The 27,845-nt window shown below is 41.0% G+C and overlaps 2 protein-coding genes across 4 annotated transcripts; one reads left to right on the top strand and one right to left on the bottom strand.

Moving 5' to 3' along the window:
- Positions 1-113: 113 nt before the first annotated feature.
- On the bottom strand, positions 114-12,930 carry LOC117994199 (phenoloxidase-activating factor 2-like). Of its 2 annotated transcripts, XM_069507548.1 has the most exons (10): positions 8,354-8,452; positions 7,467-7,672; positions 6,674-6,785; positions 5,490-5,696; positions 4,578-4,683; positions 2,605-2,710; positions 1,619-1,794; positions 826-990; positions 603-692; positions 114-261 (listed from the first exon to the last, which is right to left on the bottom strand). In XM_069507548.1, exons 1-10 carry the CDS (start codon positions 8,356-8,358, stop codon positions 157-159), a joined length of 1,278 nt encoding a protein of 425 aa, XP_069363649.1. In that variant the 5' UTR covers positions 8,359-8,452; the 3' UTR covers positions 114-156. The 2 variants fall into 2 exon arrangements, with proteins under 2 accessions (XP_069363649.1, XP_034837976.1); XM_034982085.2 differs by lacking the exons at positions 7,467-7,672; positions 8,354-8,452 and adding an exon at positions 12,927-12,930 and having other exon boundaries at positions 6,674-6,783.
- On the top strand, positions 11,905-27,774 carry LOC117994096 (phenoloxidase-activating factor 2-like). Of its 2 annotated transcripts, XM_069507528.1 has the most exons (12): positions 11,905-12,053; positions 15,498-15,655; positions 17,003-17,113; positions 19,000-19,101; positions 20,721-20,832; positions 22,938-23,122; positions 23,463-23,601; positions 24,427-24,541; positions 25,412-25,517; positions 26,332-26,507; positions 27,150-27,323; positions 27,567-27,774. In XM_069507528.1, the coding sequence occupies exons 1-12, from the start codon at positions 12,046-12,048 to the stop codon at positions 27,732-27,734; spliced, it is 1,554 nt and encodes a 517-aa protein (XP_069363629.1). In that variant the 5' UTR covers positions 11,905-12,045; the 3' UTR covers positions 27,735-27,774. The 2 variants fall into 2 exon arrangements, with proteins under 2 accessions (XP_069363629.1, XP_069363630.1); XM_069507529.1 differs by lacking the exon at positions 19,000-19,101.
- The last annotated feature ends 71 nt before the right edge of the window (positions 27,775-27,845 follow it).

A 27,845-nucleotide genomic window follows, 5' to 3' on the forward strand; every position in this document is an offset into this window, starting at 1 on the left:
ACAGCAGATCGTAGGTAAGTGCGAGCGAAACAGACAGATAACTCGACGACTCAGTTTAAAATGCGTCGACTATAGTTATTGGAAGGGTTAATTATACTGAATTAAAAAAAGAATTCTATAAAAGGTATTTTAATTGTAATTTCTATGACAGTACGTTTAACTTCTGAGCTTGAACTGTGCTTCTGTGCCCACGTCGTAGGTGCTCCTGTTGAACCCCTCGCGGGCCATCTGTGTCCCCACCCAGTCGTACAGCTCTGGCACCTGGGAAAACACTATTTATAAAGAAAGATCTCGAAAGCCTATGCAACCCCCCCCCCCCGTCAATCCGAAACAACACAAAAAGAAAGCCTATTCCCGATAGCCCAATCACGTCGCCACGGTGCAACGGATTGACGTGATTTTTGCACGGGTATAGATAAAGACCTGGAGAGTGACATAGGCTACTTTTTATCCCGAAAAATCCAAGAGTTCCCACTCTTGTATTTTCCGTTGGGATTTTTAAAACCTAATTCCACGCGAACGAAGTCGCGGGCATCAGCTAGTAGATAATATAGATAATAATAAAAATATGTATTAGAAAATAAATAAGTATAGGTACCTACCTTCACATAAACTCCAGGGACATTCTCCGTACCGCATTCAAGTCCATACGCCACCATGCCGACTACGGCGTACCGCAGATCGCCGGGGTTCTAAACAACAAAATCAAGTTGATGAGGAAGTTTCAGGGCAACGTTCGATAAAATTCTCATAGATGGCGCTAAATAACCCCATATATCTATATGATCTAGATGAAGAAATGAGTAGTCAGAACAAAGCACTCACCCCTACAGGACAGACGAGGGACGACCCCCCGTCCCCGATACAAGTGTCGACCAGGGCCTCCCCGCCCGCACAGGTGAGAGAGCGGTGCAGGGTATACCTTGACCCTAACCTCGTATTGCGATACCGTCTCTGACAATCGTCGCCGCTTACTAGGGGCAACGTTATCTGAAAAATTAAAAAAAAAAATATGCTCAAGTGGAGGAAGGGTCAACCCTATTTATACACTATGGTATAAAGTGGTGTGTGGCACAACTTACAAAATAAACGTTTTCTCTTTCTTTCTTTCTACCTAGATAAACTTTTACAAGTTCTTTTGAATCGACATAATAATTTACCACTGCACAAGGACTTTTATACAACGGTCGTTTTAGTATACGCAAAAACCGAAACATGTATCGAATAGTTTTACATAAAGAATAAATATAATTTTTTTTTAAAAACTAAATAAGTTGTTGTGTTGAGTCGTTGTCCCGCAAAAACATGGTCACCTCAAGCGAGCGGCTGTGAGCGAACGAGACAGCTGGCGTTGATCGTGCGCGCTCTCGCTCGCGCGGCTCGAATCAGCTGGTGCATGCGGTCATTCAACTAGGTGTCCAAGCTTGCAGGACTTTAAAGTACTATTTGATCAAAATATAACCCACAGTAAAAATGATTGCAATCGATTCTAGGTTACTGATTCTGAACAAACTACTTTCAGGTTTTGCATATGGTAAAACTAACGTTGTATAAGCACCAACAAGCAACTATTGGCGTCAAAGGGAAGACAAGAGAAAATGTGAATGAGTTGTCCTACCTTTTTGAGCAAGTTGGCGTACTTGGCACTCTTAGTAAAGTCCTCCCCCCAGCCCATGCTGTAGCAGACAGTCCCGGGGGGTGGCAGCGCGAGGCTGAGGCAGGCCACCCCCACGTGAGGCTCCTTGATGAACGGCTTCTTCAGTATCAGGAGCGCGATGTTATTGTGGACGTGGACTGCAAATATGACAATACAAATACGATTCCAGTACCTGGCAGGAAATATTGTACATCGGCCTTTAGAAAGAGATAGCAGTTTCGTAGAGAGTCTCTGTCGTTGAGACCGACAAAACGTCACATAGGTATGTATGACAGAGACAATGCCCTACGAAGCCGAATTACGGATAAGTGAACAAACGCCCTAAGGGTCTTCGAGCACTTATCCGTAATTTGACGGATCCGTGAAAAAAATACGAACCGTATGTACGTATTTATATGACGGCCACTTCTAAGAATCACGGATACGAACCGTATACGGATGAGTGCACAAACGCCCTTAGGGTCTTCGTGCACTTATCCGTAATTTGACGGATCCGTGAAAAAAATACGAATCGAATGTATTTGTATGACGGCCACTTCTAAGAATCACGGATACGAACCGAATACGGATGAGTGCACAAACGCCCTTAGGCTAAATATCATCATCATGATCAACCCATCACCGGCTCACTACAAAGCACGGGTCTCCTCTCAGAGTGAGAAGGGTTTTGGCCATAGTCTACCACGCTGGCCATGTGCGGATTGGTAAACTTCACACACCTTTGAGAACATTATGGAAAACTCTCAGGCATGCAGGTTTCCTTCCTAAGTATCACTTGCTTTAACGGTAAAGCAAGTGATATTTAATTAATTAAAACGCACATAACTCCGAAAAGTTTGAAGTGCGTGCCTGGGATCGAACCCCCGACCTCCGATTAGAAGACGGACGTCCTAACCACTAGGCTATCACAGCTTTTTAGGTACAGGCTAAATATGAAATGGTCTTACTTCTAAAGAATTCCTCGTGAACGATGATCTTGTCGACGCTCCTGTCTTGGTGGGTGTACGCCTCGTACTCGCTCTGTGTGTCCCACTCGCCGGCGCGGCACTTCAGCTGCAAAAATACAGAACCAGCCCCCCAATTGTGTAAGAATAACCATTTCATGGCTATCGCAATCGTCAAGAATTCTGCGCTTTGATTGGCTGTGAAAAAATGTAAACAGCGAATCAACCAATCAAAGGGCAGAATTTCTTGACGATTGCGATAGCCATGAAATGGTTATTCTTACACAATTGGGGGGCAGAACGCTAGCAAAAACTTAGCGTTATTGTTATACTATTTAAACACAATCCAATACTAATAACTAATTTATTCCCGACGATCAAATCATGACCGACAATGCTCCCTATCTTGTAGGGCTACACAATACAACCTCACCACAGCGTCTTCGCCGGCGAAGACGAGGTCCCCGATTTCTAACGTCACCCGGACGTGGACCCACGCCACGGCCTCGGGGGCGTACGGACTAACCAGTAGACCAACAACTCCACCCATCCCAACGTTATCCTAAGCCGTGGTCCGAGCCTCACAGGAGGCGCCCTTAGGAGGACGTTGCCCCCCGACCTCTCGAATTATTTCTTCGAGCCCTAGGGCTGACCTCCAGCCCCCCTAGCATGGGCAGGAGACAAAAAAATTATCCCCCCAATTATATCCACTGACGAGGGATAAAATTTACTTGTCCACCTCTCAAAGCACGGCAACAGGGGAGAGGAGAAGTTTATCCCTAATTCGGGGACAATTTTATCCTCGACATTAGACGTGGGTTTAAGTTTATTCTCATAGAACTTAAAAAATCAAAACATGTCTCGCGGTACCTGTTGGGTTTAGGTTATGTTTGGGTTGTGTTTGGGTTATGTTTGGGTTGTGTTTGTGCTATGTTTGGGTTGTGTTTGGGTTATGTTTGGAATATGGTTGGGAACCCCAACATAAACTCAACATAGGTCCCAAATACCAATTACCATTGACCCAATAAAGGTAAAGGAAAAGATCCAAAAACCGAAAAGTCCCCCGTTTTATTCACTGTGGATAATTATATCCACCCGTGAGCCCATGCTCGGAGAGTGGATAAAGCTGTCGGAGGGGATAAAGATTTTATCCTTTCCCCGGGGAGAAAATTATATCCCCGCCCATGCTAACCCTGCAGGCGGAGCTTCGCGCTCGCCACCCCCCCGGCGACGCTGTAGCGGCCAGTAAGGCCTACGCAGCATAGTCAATCCGAAACAACACAACAAAACAATAACTAATTGCCTCATTTTGTAGTTAGTGGAGGTGGAGTGGTGGAGTTCGCCGACTTTTAAAACGGCCGATTATCTTATAATCGGCCCTTTTAAAAACCCGCAATGTATAGCGTGCAAATCTCGGGTCAATGCCTATAACCTATGACTCCGAGTGGCCTACTTATGCAAATGTCCATTTTCTGTCGAGATCCTTGTGAGAGACCTTCGTTCAGCCATGGATTAGGTATGTCGATTGAAACGACATCGGTTTGTAGTAGATATTACTTACTTCTCTAATCTGTCAGTAGATTGATTAGAGAAGTAGATTTGACGACCTCCCTGGCGCAGTGGTGCGCGCTGTGGTCTTAATAGTGGGAGGTCCCGGGTTCGATTCCTGGCAGGGGTTTGGAATTTTATAATTTCTGAATTTCTGGTCTGGTCTGGTGGGAGGCTTCGGCCGTGGCTAGTTACCACCCTACCGGCAAAGCCGTGCCGCCAAGCGATTTAGCGTTCCGGTACGATGCCGTGTAGAAACCAGAGGGGTACGGGTTTAATAAAAACTGCCATACCCCTTCCAGGTTAGCCCGCTATCATCTTAGACTGCTTCATCACTGACCACCAGGTAAGATTGCAGTCAAGTGCTAACTTGTATCTGAATTTAAAAAAAAAAGATAGGATAGCAGTAAGTAGGTTCGAAGGGTTACCTCTTCTGGTTTGAGAGTGTCGACCTTGTGTGCGACGGTCATCACGACGGACGGGTGGATGATTGTGCCGCCTCCGAGATAATTCTCATCCACCCAGCCGGCTGCGCTATAGACAGAAAAAAATTGTACAATGAACCAAAAGCCCACTAGATTACAACATGGGGTTATTCAAGAGGCGGACCAACAAATTCCTAAAAGTTCGGCAACGCATCGGCGGTTCCTCTGGTGCTGCAAATGTTCATAGGCGGCGGTAATCACTTAACATCAGGTGACCCTCGCTATCTCTATTTAAAAAAAAGACTTCCTTTTTTTAATTTATTTATTATAATGCACACGTCTTACATCTTTCTATCTTTCTAATGGAGGAGGCTTTTACCGCCCTAGGCGGTCCTTACAATGAAACCCATTATACTAACATAGTTATTTAAGAATAATAAGAAACATAGTTACTAACCTACTAATAATTCTTTTATTTTTTATTTTTATTAATTATGCACTGTATTGGTAATAAGGAAAATATTGTAAGGAGAAAATAAAGCTATTTTTATTTTTATTTATTTTATTTTACACGTCTTACATCTTTCTATCTCGCCAAATAGCACATCAGTTTATCGGCGAGTTTGCGCTCATAATGGATTAACTATTATCCATACTAATATTATAAATGAGAATGAGTGTGTCTGTTTGTCTGTCTGCTAGCCTTTCACGGCCCAGCCGTTCAACCGATTTTGACGATATTTGGTACAGGGATAGCTTGCAAACGTGTGGCGGTGGTGAAGGACATAGGCTACTTTTTATTCCTGAAAACCAAAGGGGGATTCCCACGGGATTTTAAAAACCTAAATCCACGCGGACGAAGTCACGGGCGTCATGTAGTTATTTATAAGTATTCTTCCCGTATTCTTTACTCACCCAGTTTTGAGCAAAGCGACCATCCAGGGGAACTCCCCATAGTCCGCATAACCGCTTTTGGAGCTGCCCACCTTCTCCCGGAACACGCTTGCGCCAGGGTTGCTGTATCCGCAGCTAACATCCTTGATGGCCTCGGGTTTCCTGGGCTTTGCCAGGAGCTGGGTGACAGGACAACAGGTTTCCAGGAAATGGCATGGATTACCTTCCCTGAAAAATGTACCTACATTTTACTTATAAAAGATTCGAAGGTATTTTGCTAATGCGCGTGACAGCCATTTTAGTGACGTCAGCGCTAGACTGAAATTTGGAGCTGATGGTATATTTTATTTCGGCTGACGTGAAAATGACGTCACTTCGATGTTATTGAGACATGGTTCCAGCGCAATAGCAATTTGCGGGACTTATATAACTTAGTCCCGTATACCTAACCCGAGAAATCACCGATATAATTGAATATTTGACTAGGTACATCAAAAATAAATTATTTCTTAATGATTATTAAATAGTAGAGGGTCTTCCAAAATACGTAAAATCCACGCCCTTTGTTAGTTTCAAGTGTAATAACCATTTTAAATTATCGAATAAGTAAACTAAAAAAGTACGTCATTATGATGTGACGTCACATTCCAGTATTTCATAGAATCTCGCATATACTAAGCTCTCGTTTTGAGTTAAAAAAGTTACTGATTTGACTAGTTTTCAAATACCGTTTTGTTTCAACTCGGTCAGCCCTACTGAATTAAATAGGTAGTTTTTATTTTTTTCATTATTCATTATAGGTACCTATACGCTTGACCACAATCACACCTGATGGAAAGTGATGATGTGGCCTAAGATGGGACGCGTTTACCTAGAAGATGCCTATTCACTCTTGTTTTAAAGATACCCGGGTTGTAATTGGTAGGAAACACATATCGCGTTAATTAATTAAATAGCACTTGTTTTAACGGTGAAGGAAAATATCGTGAGGAAACCTGCATGCCTGAGAGTTCTCCATAATGTGTCTCAAAGGTGTGTGAAGTCTACCAATCCGCACATGGCCAGCGTGGTAGACTATGGCCAAAACCCTTCTCACTCTGAGAGGAGACCCGCGATCTGTAGTGAGCCGGTGATGGGTTGATCATGATGATGATGATGATGATGACATATCGCGGAAGAGTATTCCAAATCATAGCCATACGTACCTCAATATAAAGTTTGAAGAGCTATCATCTAACTTCTCAGCTTCTTTGCTACAGCTGGAAGCTTTGGCACAAACACCCATTTCTTGAGCGTCGGTAGTGCAGGATTTTGCCTCTGGAAATTAATAATATTTTATTAAACCAAATTCCTTTAAAAATATCTCTACGGGATCAAATCAGGGATCGTGCGCGGCGTCCCCAGCCCGAGTGCCATATCGACCAGTCACGCACTACACACAATATAAGCGCGAGCAAAGCGAGCGCGTAATTATTTATTATTTAAATAGAAAAATGTCTCGGAAAATAAGTAAAATCTAGGTACTCAAAACCTTAGAAAGCGCGAGCAAAGCGAGCGCAAATTTTTGTTTAATTATCGCTCAAGGGAGGTGCATATTTGTGTCTTTTTCGGCACCCCTGAAAATTAAATCTAGGCACTCAGAAATTGATAAAGCGCGAGCGAAGCGAGAAATTTTTCACAATATTGCCCATGGGAGGCATATATATTTGTTTCCTTTTCGGTACCGCTCGGCTTCGGCTTGGGCCCCTCTAGGACTCTGCGCCCGGGTGCACCGCACCCCTTGAACCCACGGGTAAAGACGGCCCTGGTACCTATATTTTTATTTCGGCTGACGTCAAAATGATGTTAATGAGACATGGTTCTAATTTGCGGGACTTATACTTGTCAGCAATGATGATGACTTCTTCTGTATTACGGCAAAGAAGTCATCATTACCTATGTCTAGTCATCACTACGTCATAATGATGATGATGCTGAACCATACAGCCCTGCACTTACTGTTACTTTTTGTAGGTGTGGGTGACAGGAAGGCCTCTTCATTGAACCGGTTGTCGATCGGCTGCGAGCTGGTTTTGGGTACACCTACGTCCTTATTGTACAGCTGTGTCAACCACTCGATGGCTTTCTCTTCCTCAGGGTCCAGTGGTTCCTGGCTCCTGGCACTGCTGCATGCCAGAACCACCAGAAGTGCAAGAGCATGTAACCTGTAAGGCATTAGCGAATTTAAAAGCCTGGCGCCCGGGCCTTTTAAATCGAAGACCCGCGGGGTGATTAAGTATCTCGCGACAGGCTTGCGACAGACGTAAATCTCGCGATCATTGCTATCAAATCCGGTATCTCTACATCTCTTCTTCTCTACATAATATAAAATAAAGTCGCTTCCCACGTCTGTATGTATGTATGAACGCGTAGATCTTTTAAACTACGCAACGGATTTTAATGCGGTTTTCACCAATAGATAGAGTGATTCAAGAGGAAGGTTTATAGCTATACTTTAATTCTCAAAAAATTAGAGATCCCTAGAGAAATTGAAGTAATGTGAATTAGGTCGGAAAAAAATCCTCTCATTTGAGAGTTTCCGAGGCAATGGACACCTCAATGACACCACATTAGTATCTACGTTACACCCATGCGAAGCCGGGGCGGGTCGCTAGTTAAACATAAAAATGAACTGTTCCAATGGGCTATAATAATATCATATTGTAATAAAGAATTTAAGGATGAATCGCAATTCTGAACATCTATTGTCGTATTTTTTAATGGAAAAATTCAACCCCTTTAGAATAGGGGTTTGAAATTTGTGTAGTCCACGGGGACAAAGTCGCGGGAATCAGCTAGTGAGAAATAAGAGACAGAACGAGATAACTGATAGAGATAAAACTCACCTCATTTTCGCAACACAAAATTAATTAAATAAAAAAAAACTAAAATTCTAGATCGCGACCAGTCCGTCGGTACATACCAACCGGACTGTTGATTTCTTGACTCAAACAAGGAAAATAAAATGATTCAACTTCACTAGTGATGTGCTTACATCATTTTATCGATATCGATAAACTTTACCTTTATTTTGTGTAGTTTTTAAAATCTGGTAGAGATCTCTCATTGAGATAATTCTGATTGTTACACTTTTTTGGTACGAAAAAGTTTAAATCAAAATGAAAATGTTATGATTAAATTTAAGCTAGCCAGATTTACTTACTCTAAAAGTCATGCCCACGTATATAGAATGGTACCTAGACTCTAGAGTATTGCTGAGAGTAGAGTAAGAGTAGTTAGTGCAAGTGTGAAGTGGTGTACAAAATTAACGCTGGCGCCGATTCTAGTCTCTCTCTAAACTAAATTTAGAGTATCTGCATCCTTTTCTTTTTACTTATGCTAAAAAAAGGAACGGAACATGACTTTCACATTTAAAGACTCTAAATTTTAGTGCACAATACAAATTTAAACAGTAGGTTCGCGAGTGCGTGCTAAAATCACGGGTTTTACCATCTAAAAATTAAATTTAGAAATGTAAAACTGCTTCTGTCCTTTTCATATTACAATAGTAAGAAGAGGGTGCGAATACTCTAAAATTAGGTTGTGCTTAGTTAGAATCGGTGCCAATGAAAGACATTATAAAGAATATACCCTTGACATAGGCTGAGTGAGATCTATAGAGCGTACTTTGACTTTGCTCAGATTTTGTTTTAGTTAAAACAATTTCACTAACATATTTTACAAACGATATTAAACGTTAACGATCAGTATTCACCTAATTCAGTGTGAATTAGGTGAATACTGATCGTTAACGTTTTATAAGTTGTAATTTTAATCGATGTCGATAGAATATGAATACAACACTTGAACATCACTAGATGATGTTATAATATTCACAATAATTGCGTATGTTACAAATATACATAGTCATGGAGGTCAAGTGATAATGCAAATGTATAAAGAAGATCCCGTTAGGTAGCTACTTGAAAGATCGACCAACTTTTTTATTTATTCATTTACTAGCTGATGCCCGCGACTTCATCCGCGTGGAATTAGGTTTTTTTAAAATCCCGTGGGAACTCTTTGATTTTCCGGGATAAAAAGTAGCCTATGTCCCTCTCCAAGTAAACTATACCCATGCAAAAAAATCACGTCGATCCGTTGCGACGTGATTGAAGGACAAACCAACAAACAAACGCACTTTCACATTTTTAATAGGGGTAGTGATTTTATTTTTATTTTCCATGCACCAAAATTATAGTAACAGAGTAAGTAATAATAAATTAAGTTACATTGGAAAATGGAAATGCTTATCTCTAAACAGATCTCTTCCAGCTTCCCATTGAAGGTTGTGAGTAAGGCTTATTAAGAATGGAATAGAATATAGAATAGAATGTTTTATTCAAGTAAACTTTTTACCAGTGCTTTTGAATAGTCGGGTAGTTTTAATTTACCACTGGTTCGGAATGCCGTTCCGACCGAGAAGAACCAGCAAGAAACTCGGCGGTTGCTCTTTTTAATTTTTCAATTTACAATGTTATTATACCATACTACACAAGCCATTGCATCCCTGTGCATTGCTGGAGCGAGTCAAATCCAAGAAGTGGAATAGGTTGTAATTGGAATGAATAAAAGAATCCTTAGTTATTATTATATGTATACACAGAAAGATATATACCTATATGTATATACCTATAATGCCAGTTTATCTATTTTTATGTATGTAAGTGTATTACATAATCTTTTTAGTTTTATATTTATCTTGTACACGGGCGTGAGAGCAGATATATCATAATAATAAATAATTATATGCATAATATTATATGGCAATAATTATAGGCATTCTTCGGGTATGGACTACGGAACCCTAATAATCTACGGCTTATCTATATTCTATAGCAAAACCATGCAACATGCAAACATGCAAACTGTGGAACCAACTCCCATCGGCGGTGTTCCCACTAGATTACAACATGGGGGTTTTCAAGGGGCGGAGCATAGAGCAGAAACTTTGTTTCTGCTCTATGGGGCGGACCAACAAATTCCTAAAAGGCCGGCAATGCATCGGCGCTTGTGCTGCAAATGTTCGTGGGCGGCGGTAATCACTTAACATTAAGTGACCCATCTGCTCGTTTGCTCGCTATCTCTATTTAAAAAAAACCCACACGCTGTTTACGCTTACGGTAAAACTTATTATGCAATTGGGTTTACCTTAAACGAATAAATTACGTATTATTAATACGAGATAAAGCCCGCGCCTTCGCCCGCGTGAATTTTAGAAATCACGCGGGAACTCTTTGATTTTCCGATATCATATCAAAATTAGCCCATCAAGCCCCTGGGATGCAAGCTAGGTATCTCTATAATATAATTTCGTCAAAATCACTTAAACAGATGGGCCGTGAAAAGCTAGCAGACAGACAGACAAACAGGCACACACTTGCATTTATAATGTTAGTATGGAAGTAAGGCTTTTTATCGACGTTACCATGATTGAATGAGTATAAATCTAAATATATAAAATGAAAAAATAAAATAAAAATATTTTTTATTTAATTAAACTGTTTACAAGTATTTTTGAATCGTCAGCGGCATCTATAAAAAGCTGACTGACTGGACTAATCCGTCCGAAAACGGCAATGCCATATTTTTTGCCGGAGCGGCAAACCAGTTGTGACGCAGTGCCCCGTGTGGCAACACTCAAATGCAGCGCCGCAACTACGCAACGGAAACGCATCGTGTGGATGCGTTGAACGCGGTGTGAATACAAACATACTAACAGCCGTACTCAGAGTCGCTAAGCGTTATTTAACATTGGCACCGATTCTAAGCACAACCTAATTTTAGAGTATTCGCACCCTCTTCTTACTATTGTAATATGAAAAGGACAGAAGCAGTTTGACATTTCTAAATTTAATTTTTAGATGGTAAAACCCGTGATTTAAGCACGCAGTCGCGAACCTACTGTTTAAATTTGTATTGTGCACTAAAATTTAGAGTCTTTAAATGTGAAAGTCATGTTCCGTTCCTTTTTTTAGCATAAGTAAAAAGAAAAGGATGCAGATACTCTAAATTTAGTTTAGAGTAAGACAAAGGAATCGGTGCCATTGAGTTAAAACGAGACAGATTTATGTGAGAGATATAGCTTTGTTTCGTTTTAAGTAAACTTAAGTAACGATTAAGCGACTCTGAGTACGGCTGTTATACTGCCAAAATCATAACACTTTCTTTTGGCTTTGCCCTAATCGGGTAAAAAGAAAAGATAAGACGGAAGCACTTATCAATAGGGTCACTGTAAGATCTCTTCCAGTGACCCTTCGCAGTTTATCAATATCGTGGTAACTTCCACATAGCTTTTATCGATAAATATAATCATCTCGCAACTTACAACCCTAGTCTGCATTAAGTTGAAGGCTATTTTAAAGTTTTCCTCGTACTGTTAGATGATAAAAATAAGTTTTTAGTTTATTTATACTTTAGTGCCGTAAGCGCGGTCGACGCGCGCGCATCCTTTTTACATTTTTTTGTTTTATTTAAGTACCTATCTATAAGTTTGTGGGTTTTATACTTATTTTAAGTTTATTTGTGTGTTTTTAAAATGTTAAGGTGAGTTATTCTGAATACTAGGTACTATATTCTAAACCTATAACTAATATTATGTGGTAAAGTTTGTGACTTTGTACCTAGGGGTTTCTCCGGAACTAATGATCCCTTCTAAAAATTCTTTCACCGATTTTCCACTATACCTACGCGGAATAAATGCGAAGTCACGGGAAAAAGTTATAGTTATCTAAATATATAAAATGAAAAGGTGACTGGCTGACTGACTGACTGACTGATCTATAAACGCACAGCTCAAACTACTGGACGGATCGGGGTGAAATTTGGCATGCAGATAGCTATTATGACGTAGGCATCCGCTAAGAAAGGATTTTTGAAAATTCAACTCCTAAGGGGGTGAAATAGGGTTTTGAAATTTTGTAGTCCACGCGGACGAAGTCGCGAGCATAAGCAAGCCTAAATAATAGGGTAAACATACCGGTTTGCCGGCCACTACCCCTTTTCGGCCACTTCGCACGTTATTTTGAATAATAGGCAATGATATACGCCTCTCCTTTTTAATTTTGCGCTATTCGATCCGGATGAACTTCACGATTCGCAATCCAACGGCATGACCTCGAATTTTTTGAACTGAGCCCTCAGTTACCATTTCAAAATTTGGTGTGTATACGTGTATCAAATTTAGCGAAAAAAATAGCACGTTGATTGATTTTGAAATGTAAGTTTTAAGTGTTATTGGTGGTTTATTGGTCATTGCTTAGGTTTGTGTATATTTAGCATGTTTAATTTAAATATTTAAGTGCCCAATCTCATCAAACTTTTCATAATTTGCGATATTTTTGGTGGTCGGATAATACGTTAACGATTAATTTCAAAATCTACTTTCCGTCCGGGTGGTCGCAAAACTGGTTTATTTACGTTATTTTTCTTTTCTTTTATTGCGGAAACCTTAAATTCACCAACATAGATTCCATTATATTTGTGAACAGCTAGAATTTTGTGAATTTACAACTAGATTCAGGCCGTCAGTATGCCTCATATTTTCAAAGATATGATCTTCGAAAATACCGAAAGTTGAGCGGCCGTTAACCAGTAAAAACCAAACCCATCTTCGGCCATTTGAAATAAAGGACGGCCGAAAATTAGTAAAATTTGATCTGTTTCCGGCCATTTGAAATATTGAGCGGCCGATGGTTATCGGCCGCTCAATACTACTGGTTTACTGGTTAATAAAAACCAAACCCTTCTCTCGGCCATTTGAAATTAATAAGGGAGGGAGATGAAAGCCCCATGATGCATGTAGTCCAAATTAAAACGGTCCCTGAGCTAAGATCAAAGATCCCCATCCGGAAATACATACAAATCTAGAAGCTAAAGAATCTAAAAAGTACCAGGATCAAAGAGAAAATATCAGGATGAATATTACATTTGCAGGTATAGATCACGATCATGTCCTCGTAAACAGGTCTTTGGATGTTTCACCAGATAAACAACAAAAATGTACTAAAAAGGCTCATACTGAAAAGAACTCACCCATTATTATAAGTTATGGTAATACAGAGGCTAGGAAAATATCTGACATGAATATAGTTTCTTCTGCGTTGAAAATTGATTATGTTAATGCAATTGGACAACCCGATAATGATTTTATTACGTTAGCAGAAAAACAATCGATACATTCTACAGAATCTTCGAACAATAAATCAGGAAATACCTATCAGTAAAATAATAGTCACAGAAAACATATTAATAGCACCAACTCCAGAAACACAAGCTCTCACAAACTCTTATAGATGATCCATTTAAAAACACCTGAAATTTCCTGATTTCATCACTAAAAACAAAGGAACTCGTACATCGAATCAGTTTCCGAGTGATATAACATCTAAAGCTTGGCAACAATACTATGAAAAAAAAGAAAAAGCGAAACAGGACAAAGAAAACCAAATTAAGAAAAGAAAGCTTGAAAGAGAGCTAAAGAGAAAAGATAACCACAACCAAAATAGATGAAGAAAAAGATAGTAGAAGAAACTCAATCCCGCGTTAAATGTGGTTCTTGTGATCTTGACCTTATAAGTGACACCGAAGAAGAGGGCGAAATGAATATTGGCTGTGATCAATGCATTCGTTGGTATCACCTAAAATGCACGAAACTAAAGAATTTATCATACGTTCAAGCAGCTACCGCACCATATGAATGTATGTTGTGTGAAGAAGAGAAGTTTGCAAGACTTTCAATAACAATACTGGCTGAGGCTGACCGATAGATAGACTGATTAAGTAATTTACCTAATTTAACTTTGTGTTGATTTTTTAAAATGTTTACTTTATATAAGAATTCTTTTAATGTTTGTGAATCATTTGTTTGTTTTATTAATGGTATTGGTGCCTATTTTAGTTCCCCTTAATCTTGGCATACAATTTTATGTTATGTTTGATTTTATTTTGTATGGAGATTTTTATTGATGCTCAAGCAAAAAGTAGCTATTTTGAATCGAAATTTTAATCTTATTGTACTTTTTAGTCGTAGAAGAGAATAAAAATATACCGCTTTTTGTGAATTTACTTATTGTTTGTTATACATTTATACAATTTTAATTATACACCCTATGAACTATTGAATAAGATTAGTTTTTCTACCGTAAATTTGGTGGCCGATAAACAGTAAACTGGTGGGCGATAACTGAGTGAAAAGGCCGATAGCCGGTATATTTGCTATTTTTACGAATAACATTTTTTTAAAAATTAAGTATTACTGATACGTCTATAAACGTTAGGTTTTATGAAACTAGACTAATGTAGGATGAAATGGTTTTTTTTTTTTTCAAAGTCTTGGAATACAGCATTATGATAGAAATCAACTCTGAAGTCGACAAACCGCTTAAATGGCCGATAACCGGTATGTTTACCCTATATACAATGAAAAGGTGACTGGCTGACTGACTGACCGAGTGATCTATCAACGCACAGCTCAAACTACTGGACGGATCGGGGTGAAATTTGGCATGCAGATAGCTATTATGATGTAGGCATCCGCTAAAAAAAGATTTTTGAAAATTCAACCCTTAAGGGGTTGAAATAGGGGTTCAAAATACGTTCAAGGGGTCGTAAGCATAAGCTAGTCATCAACCCATAACCGGCTCACTACAGAGCACTCTCCTCTCAGAGTGAGAAGGGTTTTGGCCGTAGTCTACCACGCTGGCCATGTGCGGATTGGTAGACTTCGCACACCTTTGAGACCATTATATAGAGAACTCTCAGGCATGCAGGTTTCCTCACGATGTTTTCCTTTACCGTTAAAGCGAGTGATATTTAATTAATTAAAAGTTAATTAAAACTCCGAAAAGCTAGAGGTGCGTGCCCGGGATCGAACCCCCGACCTCCGATTAGAAGGCGGACGTCCTAACCACTAGGCTATCACAGCTAGTCTATAAGGTTTTTTCACTTTATCTGGTTTCACTTTTAACTGGGTAATATTTGTTTCCCCAGATACGTAATAATAGTTCTAGTGACCACTTGTCACGTGAAGGCCCAGGCGAATGACAACACAGACGATAAGACGCTGGAATGGATCATGAACACTTTCCCACAAAATAATGGAAATAACCAAAATGGTGTTGACTGGAATCAAGTAGCACAGACAACAGGCATGTACCTAATATCTGAGACATATATGTATTGTACGTGACAAGTCGAGATGGCAATCGGGGTATGAGGCGGGGGCATGCACCGCACATCCGCCCGTTACCCGCGCTAGCCCGCACCGGGTTAGCGCGGGGGCTGTGCGGGTGTACGGGGCGTCCCCACCCTGATTGCTATCTCGACCCTAATAACAATCAGTACCCTTATTATAAATGCGAAAGTGTGTTTGTTTGTTGGTTTGTTGATTTGTTGGTTTGTCCTTCAATCACGTCGCAACGGATCAATGTGATTTTTTGCATGGGTATAGTCAAAGACCATGGCTCTACCGCGGTTGTTTGACAGCTACAATGTCACGATTGCAATCATCTCTGATTGGTTAATGCTCGCTCACTATTGGCCACAATGCATTGTTGCAACAAGAATCGCACATATTCAGCCAATCAGAAAAATTGAGATTGTAATAATGATTGATGCAGGTTTTAGACAATCGCCCTGCTGGAGAGTGACATAGGCTACTTTTATCCCGGAAAATCAAAGAGTTCCCATGGGATTTTTTAAAAACCGAAATCCACGCGAACGAAGTCGCGGGCATCAGCTAGTAATTAATATTATAATACCTACGCAGCATAGTCAATCCGAAACAACACACACAACACAATGTTTGTTGGTTTGTCCTTCAATCACGTCGCAACGGTGCAACGGATTGCCGTGTTTTTTTTGCATGGGTATATATTATAAAGACCTGGAGAGTGACATAGGCTACTTTTTATCCCGGAAAATCAAAGAGTTCCCATGGGATTTTTAAAAAACCGAAATCCAGGCGAACGAAGTCGCGGGCATCAGTTAGTAATCAGTACCCTTATTATAAATGCGAAAGTGTGTTTGTTTGTTGGTTTATTGGTTTGTTGGTTTATTGGTTTGTTGGTTTATTGGTTTGTTGGTTTATTGGTTTGTTGGTTTATTGGTTTATTGGTTTGTTGGTTTGTCCTTCAATCACGTCGCAACGGTGCAACGGATTGCCGTGTTTTTTTGCATGGGTATATATAAAGACCTGGAGAGTGACATAGGCTACTTTTTATCCCGGAAAATCAAAGAGTTCCCATGGGATTTTTTAAAAACCGAAATCCACGCGAACGAAGTCGCGGGTCAGTTAGTAATTAATAACATTGTTTTACAATAACGGAAATACTAGGTGGACGGACGACATCAGACGAGTCGCAGGGAGCCGCTGGATCCAAGCGGCGCAAGACCGTGGCGTGTGGACTGTGGAAGTCCCTACAAGAGACCTATGTCCAGCTGTGGACGTCTATTGGTTGATGATGATGATGATGATGAACATTGTTTTTCCGTAGAAACCGTGGACGATATTGTGAAATGGGTCAGCGATTTGGTACAACCGGAAAAAAATACTGGAATCAAAAAAAAGGGAACGAGTGCAGTTAATTTGGATCCATCTAACGTCAGTAAGTACAATTTTTGTACTATACTCTGATTTTTAATTCGGTGGAATTCTGACGTTCTCATTTTTAGGGTTCCGTACCTCAAAAGGAAAAACGGAACCCTTATACGATCACTTTGTTGTCTGTCTGTCTGTCTGTCTGTCTGTCAAGAAACCTACAGGGTACTTCCCGTTGACCTAGAACCATGAAATTTGGCAGGTAGGTAGATCTTATAGCTGACATTTGGGGAAATATCTGAAAACCGTGAATTTAGGGTTAGATCACACAAAAAAAAAAATTGATGTCATGAACTAATAATTAGTATTTTCAACTTTCGAAGTGAGTGACTATATCAAGTGGGGTATCATATGAAAGGTCTTCACCTGTACATTGTAAAACGGATTTTTATTTATTTTTATGCATCATAGTTTTTGAATTATCGCGCAAAATGTCGAAAAAATACGACTGTAGTACGGAACCCTCATTGCGCGAGCCTGACTCGCACTTGGCCGGTTTTTTTATACATCAGGGGAGTTATTTGTATGAAAAACAGTGTGAAGTTCGATTTTACCCCAAATTACATTAAATTCCTATCAATATAAAAAGCCCCAAGACATAACTTCGCACTCTAATAGGGTGCAATCTTTAACAGTGGAAAGTGGAAACTGGCAGCAATGGGATCGGTTGATTTGAGGACTTGAGGATCTTGAACAAGTTTATTTTTAGTTCCTTTTAATTTTAATCATCTTGATGTGCCTAAAAGTACACGCTTAGATTATGATTCAGGATTTTTAAAGAATTTATTTCAAAAAAACCTTGTTCTTTACGAAAACAACAAAAAATCGGCCAAATCGGTTGATTTCTTCTGAAGTGATGATCTTACATACATGCGGCAATTGATTTATGTAGGTATATACTTAAATTTACCTATGTACAATATTTAAAGTTTTCTTCTTTGTGGGAATTGTTTTATCTCTGGTAACATTAAGAAACGTCAGAATTCCACGGAAATAAAAATCTAAATATATAAAAGGAAAGGGTGACTGACTGACTGACTGACTGACTGACTGACTGACTGACTGACTGACTGATCTATCAACGCACAGCTCAAACTACTGGACGGATCGGGCTGAAATTTGGCATGCAGATAGCTATTATGACGTAGGCATCCGCTAAGAAAGGATTTTTGAAAATTCAACCCCTAAGGGGGTGAAATAGGGGTTTGAAATTTGTGGAGTCCACGCGGACGAAGTCGCGGGCATAAGCTAGTCAGACTATATTAGGTTATATCAGGTTATTCATTATTTATTTAAAACTAGCTGCCCCGGCGAACTTCGTTCCGCCTAACAGTCGATTCAAATTTTTAAAATTGTTCTCTCCGTAAGAACCATCCTCGTACTTCAAGGAATATTATAAAAAAAGAATTAGCGAAATCGGTTCAGCTGTTCTCGAGATTTGCGATGACCAACACATTTAGTGATTCATTTTTATGTTATAGATTAAAGATACATTTTAAATGGCATTCCGAACCAGTGGCATTATTGTTAACGATGCAAAAGCACTTGTAATAAGTCTACTTGAATAAAATAAATTCTATTCTATTCTATACTATTCTAAATATTACATTACTAATAATTATTCCGGTGCATCAAAAACCGGACCAGGCAGATCCGTGCACCGGCATTTTTTTTTCTTTCTTTAAAAAGAATATTAGCCATGGTTAATGAGTAATATTCCCCTTTCCTCTCCAACTAAGCGTCAGGCTTGTGCTAGGAGTAGGTACGACAATAGTGCAACGGGCGGGGTTTGAACCGTCGACCTTTCGGTTTTCAGTCCACTCCTTTATCCGTTGAGCTATTGAGGCTCTGAAGTTAAAGTTTACGTGTAAAGTTCATCACGTCATATTACAGATATCCAAGATACATCGTTGAGCAGACCAGCGGAAACTTCTAACAAGTTCGACATTGCAAGTACGACTCCTGCTGTGAGCAAGTACACCACTCCTGCTGGGGGCAAGTACCTTACTCGCAACTCTCGGGAGTTCCATAGTCCTTTGGTAATACGATTACCATATTACGCCTTAGTCCGAAGCAAGCTCGAAACAAGCACCTGTGTCTGGCATCCGTACGAGGCAAAGTACGGACTTATATTAGAAAAAGTACAAAAGGCCTTCCTAAGATACCTGTATAAACGTTGCTATGGATATTACCCTTTCCTATATCCAACCAAATTTCTATTAGGTTGCTTAGGTTTCAACTCCCTGGAGGTCAGACGCATTTGCGATCAACTGAAAATTATGTGTCAAATTTTGCGAGGAGATGTTAATGCTCCAGAACTTCATGACCAACTGTGTCGCATACGTGTCCCTGAATCCAATAGTAATCTTCGTCCACGAAAAAACAAACTTTTCGTGGTCCCACATCATCGCACTGTTGCTAGATCTATGTCACCTATACCCCGTTCATTAGCATCGTTCAACGCGCTTTTGGACAATAATGCTCAATGGGACCCATTTAATGATGGGTCTATAATACTGGTTCGGGAGTTACTGAAGTACGCTGAGAGCATTGCATGAATATGTCATTCAATGTTCTCAGCGTACATATTCAAAATTCTTTGATCTTTTATCGTTTTGTATTTTATGTCTTTTTTCTTGTACCTTTATTTGTATTTAAATTTATTATTAATCATCTAGTTAGTTAGTGTAAGTGGCACTGCCGTTCTAATAAGATATAAAATAAATAAATAAAATAAAATAAATAATCTCTACGTAACCCATACTATCTAAATATACAAAATGAAAGGTGACTGACTGACTAACTGATCTATCAATGCACACCTCAAACTACTGGACGGATCGGGCTGAAATAGCTATTATGACGTAGGCATCCGCTAAGAAAGGATTTTTGAAAATTCAACCCCTAAGGGTGAAATAGAGGTTTGAAATTTGTGTAGTCCACGCGGACGAAGTCGCGAGCATAAGCTAGTTTATATTATTACTAGAAGATGGCCGTGACCTTCTTGGTTCTTCTTGGTTCCTGGATCTTGATGGTCGTGATCCTTTCTTAGCGGATGCCTACGTCATCTGTATGCCAAATTTCAGTCGGATCCGTCGAGTAGTTTAGGCTGTGCGTTGATAGATCAGTCGTCAGTCAGTGACCTTTTCCTTTTATAAATGTTAGGTAACATCTAAATAGATGTTACCTAAAATTGACTGACTACCTAACATTTCAATGAGGTGGTTTCCAGGCAACGTTCGAGAAAATTTTCATAGATGGCGCTGAATTGTACCACCACTAAAGATGAAAAAATATAATACGTAAATCTATATGATCTAATGCTTTAATGTTTAGGTCGTGTCAATCCAAACTATAGATGAAGAGTAAAGAGCTAGCGTGCACTGCAATTTTCTTTACGTTTCTTCCCCACAAAATCTGTGAACTATAATAGAAGTAAGTAATTAATTAATTTCGCATCCGATTTAAATTTAAAAATTTAAAGCATTGATCATATAGATATATGTATTATTTTTCATCTTTAGTGGTGGTAGTATTTAGCGCCATCTATCAAAATTTTCTCGAACGTTGCCTGGAAAGCTCCTCATTAACTAAACAATCATGTCAATTTGTAGAAAAGTCATGTGAAACTGAGAAGGGCGAGTCGGGCGTTTGTGTACTGTACTACCAGTGCGACCAGAGCACGCGCAAGGTCATCGGAGATGGCACCAACCTCATCGATATAAGGTGCGTATAGGACGCGACAGGTCGGGATGGCGGGCGGGGTATGCGGCGGGGGTACGCCCCGCACACCCGCACGTCACACCAAGCGCGCATCCACCGTTGTGGGCACGATGGGCATGCCCACAACCCAGTGTTTCCATGTACAAGGTAATTACCGTAGATGCACCGTAATTCAGTCCTAATCTACCGTCAAGGTAAACATGCCATTACCTTGACCCGTGTCATCGTAATACAAAAATCACGTAAAAAATTCATAATATACTGCGTAATACGAGTACGAATCTGTCACGTTAGCATATTTCGTAATGGCAGCATTTCTCTTGCTCTGGGTTTAAGCATCAAATCTCAGCAATCTATTTTCGTCCTTATTCAAGCAATTAGGAAGGAGTGAAATGTAAAATTAATCAGATTTAACAAAATATTAATATGAATAAATCCGTATATGAAAAAGATATTGCTGTGCTAGGAGAGTCGGATTCAGAATAATATTAATAATTGATTAAAAAGCAAATTCGTGACTTTTTTCTTTTAAAAATGACACGGTAATTTACACGGTATTCTTTTAGCTAATCCACAGTAATTTAATCTAGAAACACCGTAATTTTAACCCTTCAACACGGTAATTCTCGATTTACATATGGAAACACTGCCACAACCTAAATGTCTTGACGACCTCCCTGGCGCAGTCGTGAGCGCTGTGGTCTTATTAGTGGGAGGTCCCGGGTTCGATTCCTGGCAGGGGTTTGGAATTTTATAATTTCTAAATTTCTGGTCTGGTCTGGTGGCAGACTTCGGCCGTGGCTAGTTACCACCCTACCGGCAAAGGCGTGCCGCCAAGCGATTTAGCGTTCCGGTACGATGCCGTGTAGAAACCAAAGGGGTACGGGTTTAATAAAAACTGCCATATCCCTTCCAGGTTAGCCCGCTATCATCTTAGACTGCATCATCACTTACCATCAGGTGAGATTGCAGTCAAGGGCTAACTTGTATCTGAATAAATAAATAAAAAAATAGACTTGTGACGTGCACTAAGCACTTTCACTGTCTATCGTGCTCTGCTCGGTATTCACCCCACGGCTTTGCCAACGTGGAACTACAAAATCTTGATCAAAGCGTCATATTATTAGGTATTTTGTAAACATCTCCGTTATAGGAAAGTTATCGATCATAAGCGAGTTTATACTCCGGATTTGCGGATTGGTAGACTTTACACACCTTTGAGAACATCATGGAAAACTCTCAGGCATGCAGGTTTCCTCACGATGTTTTCCTTCACCGTTAAAGCAAGTGATATTTAATTAATTAAAACGCACATAGCTCCGAAAAGTTAGAGGTGCGTGCCCGGGATCGAACCCCCGACCTCCGATTAGAAGGCAGACGTTATTGTTATTAGTATTGGATTGTATTTACATAGTACTAGCTTATTCCCGTGACTTCGTCCGCGTGAACTACACAAATTTCAAACCCCTATTTCACCCCCTTAGGAGTTGAGTTTTCAAAAATCCTTTCTTAGCGGATGCCTACGTCATAATAGCTATCTGCATGCCAAATTTCAGCCCGATCCGTCCAGTAGTTTGAGCTGTGCGTTGATAGATCAGTCAGTCACCTTTTCCTTTTATATATTTAGACTAGCTTATGCTCGCGACTTCGTCCGCGTGGACTACACAAATTTCAAACCCCTATTTCACCCCCTTAGGGGTTGAATTTTCAAAAATCCTTTCTTAGCGGATGGATGCCTACGTCATAATAGCTTTCTGCATGCCCAATTTCAGCTCGATCCGTCCAGTAGTTTGAGCTGTGCGTTGATAGATCAGTCAGTCAACCAGTTAGTCATTCAGTCAATCAGTCACCTTTTTTATTATTCACTAGCTGATACCCGCGACTTTGTCCGCGTGGAATTAGGTTTTTAAAAATCCCGTGGGAACTCTTTAATTTTCCGGGATAAAAAGTAGCCTATGTCACTCTCCAGGTCTTTATCTATACCCATACAAAAAATCACGTCAATAAGTCAGTCACCTTTTCCTTTTATATATTTAGATAACAATAACGCTAAGTTTTTGCTGGCGTTCTGGTTACACACCGTATACTGTATTTATTATGGTGTACAGGGCAGGCAGGAGTTGCCCCCATTACCTGGACATTTGCTGTCAGCTGAATGATCGCGTAACATCGAGCGAAGAGGACGGTGTCTCTGAACGACCGACGTCATCGCTAATGCCTACCCACAAACCCAATCAGACCTCGCCGCCAGTGTCAAAACCTTTTAAGGAAATGGAAGGGCCTCAACATGAAGGTACATCAAAGAATAGAATATAATAGAATATATTTTTATTCAAGTAGACTTATTACAAGTGGTTTTAAATCGTCAACTAGTTTAATTTACCACTGGTTCGGAATGCCGTTCCTATCGTGAAGAACCAGCAAGAAACTCGGCGGTTGCTCTTTTCAAGTGATCAATCCATACTTCCATACTAATATTATAAATGCGAAAGAGTGTGTGTCTGTCTGCTAGCTTTTCACGGCTCAACCGTTCAACCGATTTTAACGAAATTTGGTACTGAGATAGTGCTCTGTAGTGAGCCAGCGATGGGTTGATTACGATGATGATGATGATGACGACCTATCTATTTCAGCTCCATCAACCTCTGCCAACAGAGAGTGTGGCTGGAACAGCCCAGAGCTGTTCGTGTTCCAGCCGGCCTCCCAGGACGTCGCTGATCGAGGGGTGTACGCCAACTATGGGGACTTCCCCTGGATGGTGGCGCTGTTGAAGTGAGTGAAGCCGTAAAATAACAGACCGCGAGACACCCTTAAGCTTTAATGTCTTGAGTGTCTGGCAGGCGGTTGCCACGACACTAAAGGCGAGGCCATAACACTACTGTGCGACATCGCATCGCAAAAACGATGCCGCATCGCAATGTGATGCATTGACGCAACGCAACATCGCTTACGGCATCGTACTAGAAAACTCTGACCATGAATTTCTAGTGAGCCATGGCCCGCACAACACGTATCCTACTTCTACTTGCGTTAAAACGCATCAAGAAAACACAGACCGCACAGAATGGCACACAAAGAGGTGTGGACACCGACTTTAAGCCTAAGGTCTCACCACAACACTGCGATGCGACCTCGGATCGTAAAAATATACAACGTCGTACAATGCACTGTGTAAATTTCCTATGCGGTGCCGCACCATACAAACTAGCGATGCGACGACGTATTCCCGTTCAGTCGGTGTCCACACCTCTCTGTGTACCATTCTGTGCTGTGTGTGTTCTTCTTGATGCATCTTAACGCAAGTAGAAGTAGGACACGTGTAGTGCGATCCATGGTTCACTATAAATTGATGGCCAGAGTTTTCACGTACGATGCCGTAAGCGATGAAATTTTTGCTTTGCGTCAATCATCGCAATGCGATGCGGCATCGTTTTTGCGATGTGATGTCGCAGTGTTGTGGCCTCGCCCTAAGTGTCTGGCAATGCATGACGTGATTTCTAACACTATTCCAATGAAAACATAAAAAAATTGCATTTTATTCTTGACACACTTTGGCAGGATAAGGTTCACAATGTGCCCATCTAAATTATTTTCCAGGAAAACAGGAACAAGCGTATGGGTCCAGAACGACTACATCGGAGGCGGCTCCCTCATCCACCCATCCGTCGTGATCACCGCTTACCATAAACTGCTTCAAGTCCAACCCGAAGAGGTAAACTTTCATAGCCGTATTTTTTTTTAATAAAAATAGCGAGCAAACAAGCAGGCAGGTTATCTAGGTGATGTTAAGTGATTACCACCGCCCATGAACATTTGCAGCACCAGAGGAACTGCCGATGCGTTGCCGGTCTTTCCGGAATTTGTTGGTCCGCCCCTTGAATAACCCTATGTTGAAATCAAGTGGGAACACCGCCGAAGGAAGTTGATTCCGCAGTGTACGTTTTCACATTCGTCGCACCCCCTAGACATTTATGGATACGAGACATGATCGCTAATTATGGGTCTATAAGAAAGCTCTTACCCACTCAGCGAGCGATGGAGAGAGCTATGCTTGGAGTTTCTCTACGTGATCAAATCAGAAATAGAAGAGATCCGTAGTAGAACCAGAATAGCCGAAATAGCTTTGCGAAGCTGAAGTGGCAATGGGCGGGGCACATAGTTCGAAAAAACGATAGATATCGGGCCCCAAGGTGCTTGAATGGCGACCTCGCATAATAAAGCGCAGTGTTGGAAGACCCTCCAGTTGGACAGATGACATCAAACGTTCAAATGGCGGCGGCGCAAGAACGTGGCGTGTGGAAGTCCTACAAGAGTCAAGTTCAGCATTGGACGTCTATCGGTAAATAATGATGATGATGATAATGACTGGGTACTTGTACCTACATCAATCAATCAATATATCAATCAGCCTATTTGCGTCCACTGCTGGACATATGTTTCACACGATCCTCTGCCTTCTGTTTTGACAGCAATGATCGCAAAATTTACGCCTGTCGCAAGTCTGTCGCGAGATACGTAATCACCCCGCCGTGCTCTGTAGTCAGCCGGCGATAGGTTGATCATGATGATGATTATTTTGCAGCTGAAATGCCGCGCCGGCGAGTGGGACACGCAGACCGACAAGGAGCAGTACAAGATACAAGAGCGGGACGCGGACAGGTTCGTCTCGCATCCAGACTTCTTCCGAAGTAAGTTATACCCTAAATGCCGCGCCGGCGAGTGGGACACGCAGACCGACAAGGAGCAGTTCTGTACCCTGCATCATCAGGTTTGAGGAGTTCAGTCTTGGAGTGTAATCATGAAGCCGTTGCTTGACACCTTAAATATCAATTCACCATCAGAAATTCCCGAATCCCGACGGCTTAGGAGTTCACGGCTTGCAACATCAGGATTGAGGAGTTGGGATCCGAAATACAATGATGTTGTCTATGCTTGGTACCTCAAATAATATTGCATCATTCGCAGTTCCTGAATCACTATAGATTAGGAGTATTGTACCCTACATCATCAGGATTCAAGAGTTGTGACTTGGAATCCAAGCATGAAGTCATTGCTTGGTACTTACAATATTAATTTACTGTCATCTTTTTCTGAATCTTGATAATTTAGGCGGACAATGCCCCCTGCAGCATTAGGATTAAGGAGTTGGATCTACAAATTTTTATGGGACCAACACGGAAACTTTTTCTGTTCACTAAAAAAATTTGCAAATCGGTCCGGACACCTCCAAAAAATCTGTGTAAATTGATTTAGGTTTTTGAAAATCCCGTGGAAATTCAAAAATGATATGCCGGTGTAGCCTATATGTTCCAATTTTGATTTATGATTTATGATTTATTTATTCATTTGCTTTCATGGTTACATGAAGCCCCGTTAGTTGATTTACAGGATGAAAGCTCTCTTTATCAAATTTCTTCACAGTCACTGGATTTCGCATTTCAAATACTTATTAGTGACTCTTTGGTTGAAACGCAAAGTATAAAATCTTGTTTCTGTCCACAGCCTCGGTCTACAACGACATCGCGCTCATATTCCTAAAGTCACCCTTCGACCTGGCGAAGGCTCCACACATTGGCATTGCCTGCTTGTCCAGCGTCATGCCCGACCGCGCCACTTGCTTTAGTATGGGCTGGGGGAAAGACATCCAGACTGATGAGTACGTCAATATATTGAAAAAGGTAAGGAGCTGCCCACTGCTTCCCTGTCCCTACACAGGGACCCCCAGTCTATACCTACTGTAGCATTGTCAGAACCTTAATTCTGACACAGTTCTACAGTATAGGCTGGAGGAAAGACATCCAGACTGATGAGTAGGTACGCCAATATATTGAAGAAGGTAAGAGCCTCCACACATTGGCATTGCCTGCTTGTCCAGCGTCATGCCCGACCGCGCCTCTTGCTTTAGTATGGGCTGGGGGAAAGACATCCAGACTGATGAGTACGTCAATATATTGAAGAAGGTAAGAAGCTGCCCTCATTGACACTGCTTCCATGTCCCTAGACAGGGACCCCCAGTCTATACCATCTGTAGAATGGTAAGTATAGGCTGGGGGAAAGACATCCAGACGGATAGGTCAATATACTGAAGAAGGTCAGATCCTCCACACAGTGGAAAGGGTCTCCCTACTATAGTCTACTATTTCAGACCAAGTTGCTACACCCAAATCCATACTCTTATCCATACTCTACCTTGTATAGAATTTGCAATAAAGAAATTGAAATTGAGATTGAGAATCAGCAAGAACCTCTGAAAATGAATACCTACCCTATTTTTGAATGTAGGTATACCTAGTATTAAAATCGCTTTACCCCTTTTTCAGATCAAGTTGCCTCTAGTGGAACACAAGACTTGCGAAACCCAACTGCACACCAACACCCGGTTCCGTCACATCCCCAAGTTCGTGCTGCACGAGTCGCTGACTTGCGCGGGGGGAGAGGAGCACGTCGACACTTGCCAGGGAGACGGCGGCTCCTCACTCGTGTGTCCTATAGGGGTGAGTTGATACTTAGTGGTTGATGAACCACACGACATTCATAACACCTCTACAAGTCACCATTCGTGTCTCTACGTCATTGCTAAACGGGTTACAAATCTGAACTGCTTTATATAAAACGTTCGTGATGTTTTGAATCCGCGCCTCATGCCCGCCACGACGTGTTAGCGTAAATCATCCCTTAGTCGGGGGAGATTTTTTTGTTTTTCTATTGTTCCTTTCTGATTTTTTTGTATTTTTCAGCATCGAAACGGCAAGACACGGTACGCGGTGGTAGGGATGGTAGCGTACGGTTTAGAGTGCGGCAAGAAGGACGTGCCGGGGGTCTACGTCAACGTGCCGCACTTGTACAGCTGGGTGCAGCAGGAGATGGCGGCCGCGGGGTACGACAACAGCACGTACTCTTTCTAGTTTATATAATATGTATACGAAAATAGAAACATCAAATAGCCGTTTTATTTTCTTACCCACTAGCGAACGTCTGAGGCTTCGCCCAGAGAAAAGATAAATCCTCTTTATTCC

Source organism: Maniola hyperantus, chromosome 26 (assembly GCF_902806685.2).
Source record: "Maniola hyperantus chromosome 26, iAphHyp1.2, whole genome shotgun sequence".
Classification (NCBI taxonomy): Eukaryota; Metazoa; Arthropoda; class Insecta; order Lepidoptera; family Nymphalidae; genus Maniola; species Maniola hyperantus.

Bases quoted from the DNA above. Each gene is read 5' to 3' on its own strand.
- LOC117994199 (XM_069507548.1), bottom strand. The intron at 2,711-4,577 runs GTAACCCTTCGA...GTATTTTTGCAG, and splicing joins ACACTCTCAAACCAGAAGAG to CTGAAGTGCCGCGCCGGCGA. The intron at 1,795-2,604 runs GTAAGACCATTT...TCATATTTGCAG, and splicing joins TCACGAGGAATTCTTTAGAA to TCCACGTCCACAATAACATC.
- LOC117994096 (XM_069507528.1), top strand. The intron at 23,123-23,462 runs GTACATCAAAGA...TATCTATTTCAG, and splicing joins GGAAGGGCCTCAACATGAAG to CTCCATCAACCTCTGCCAAC. The intron at 25,518-26,331 runs GTAAGTTATACC...TTCTGTCCACAG, and splicing joins GCATCCAGACTTCTTCCGAA to CCTCGGTCTACAACGACATC.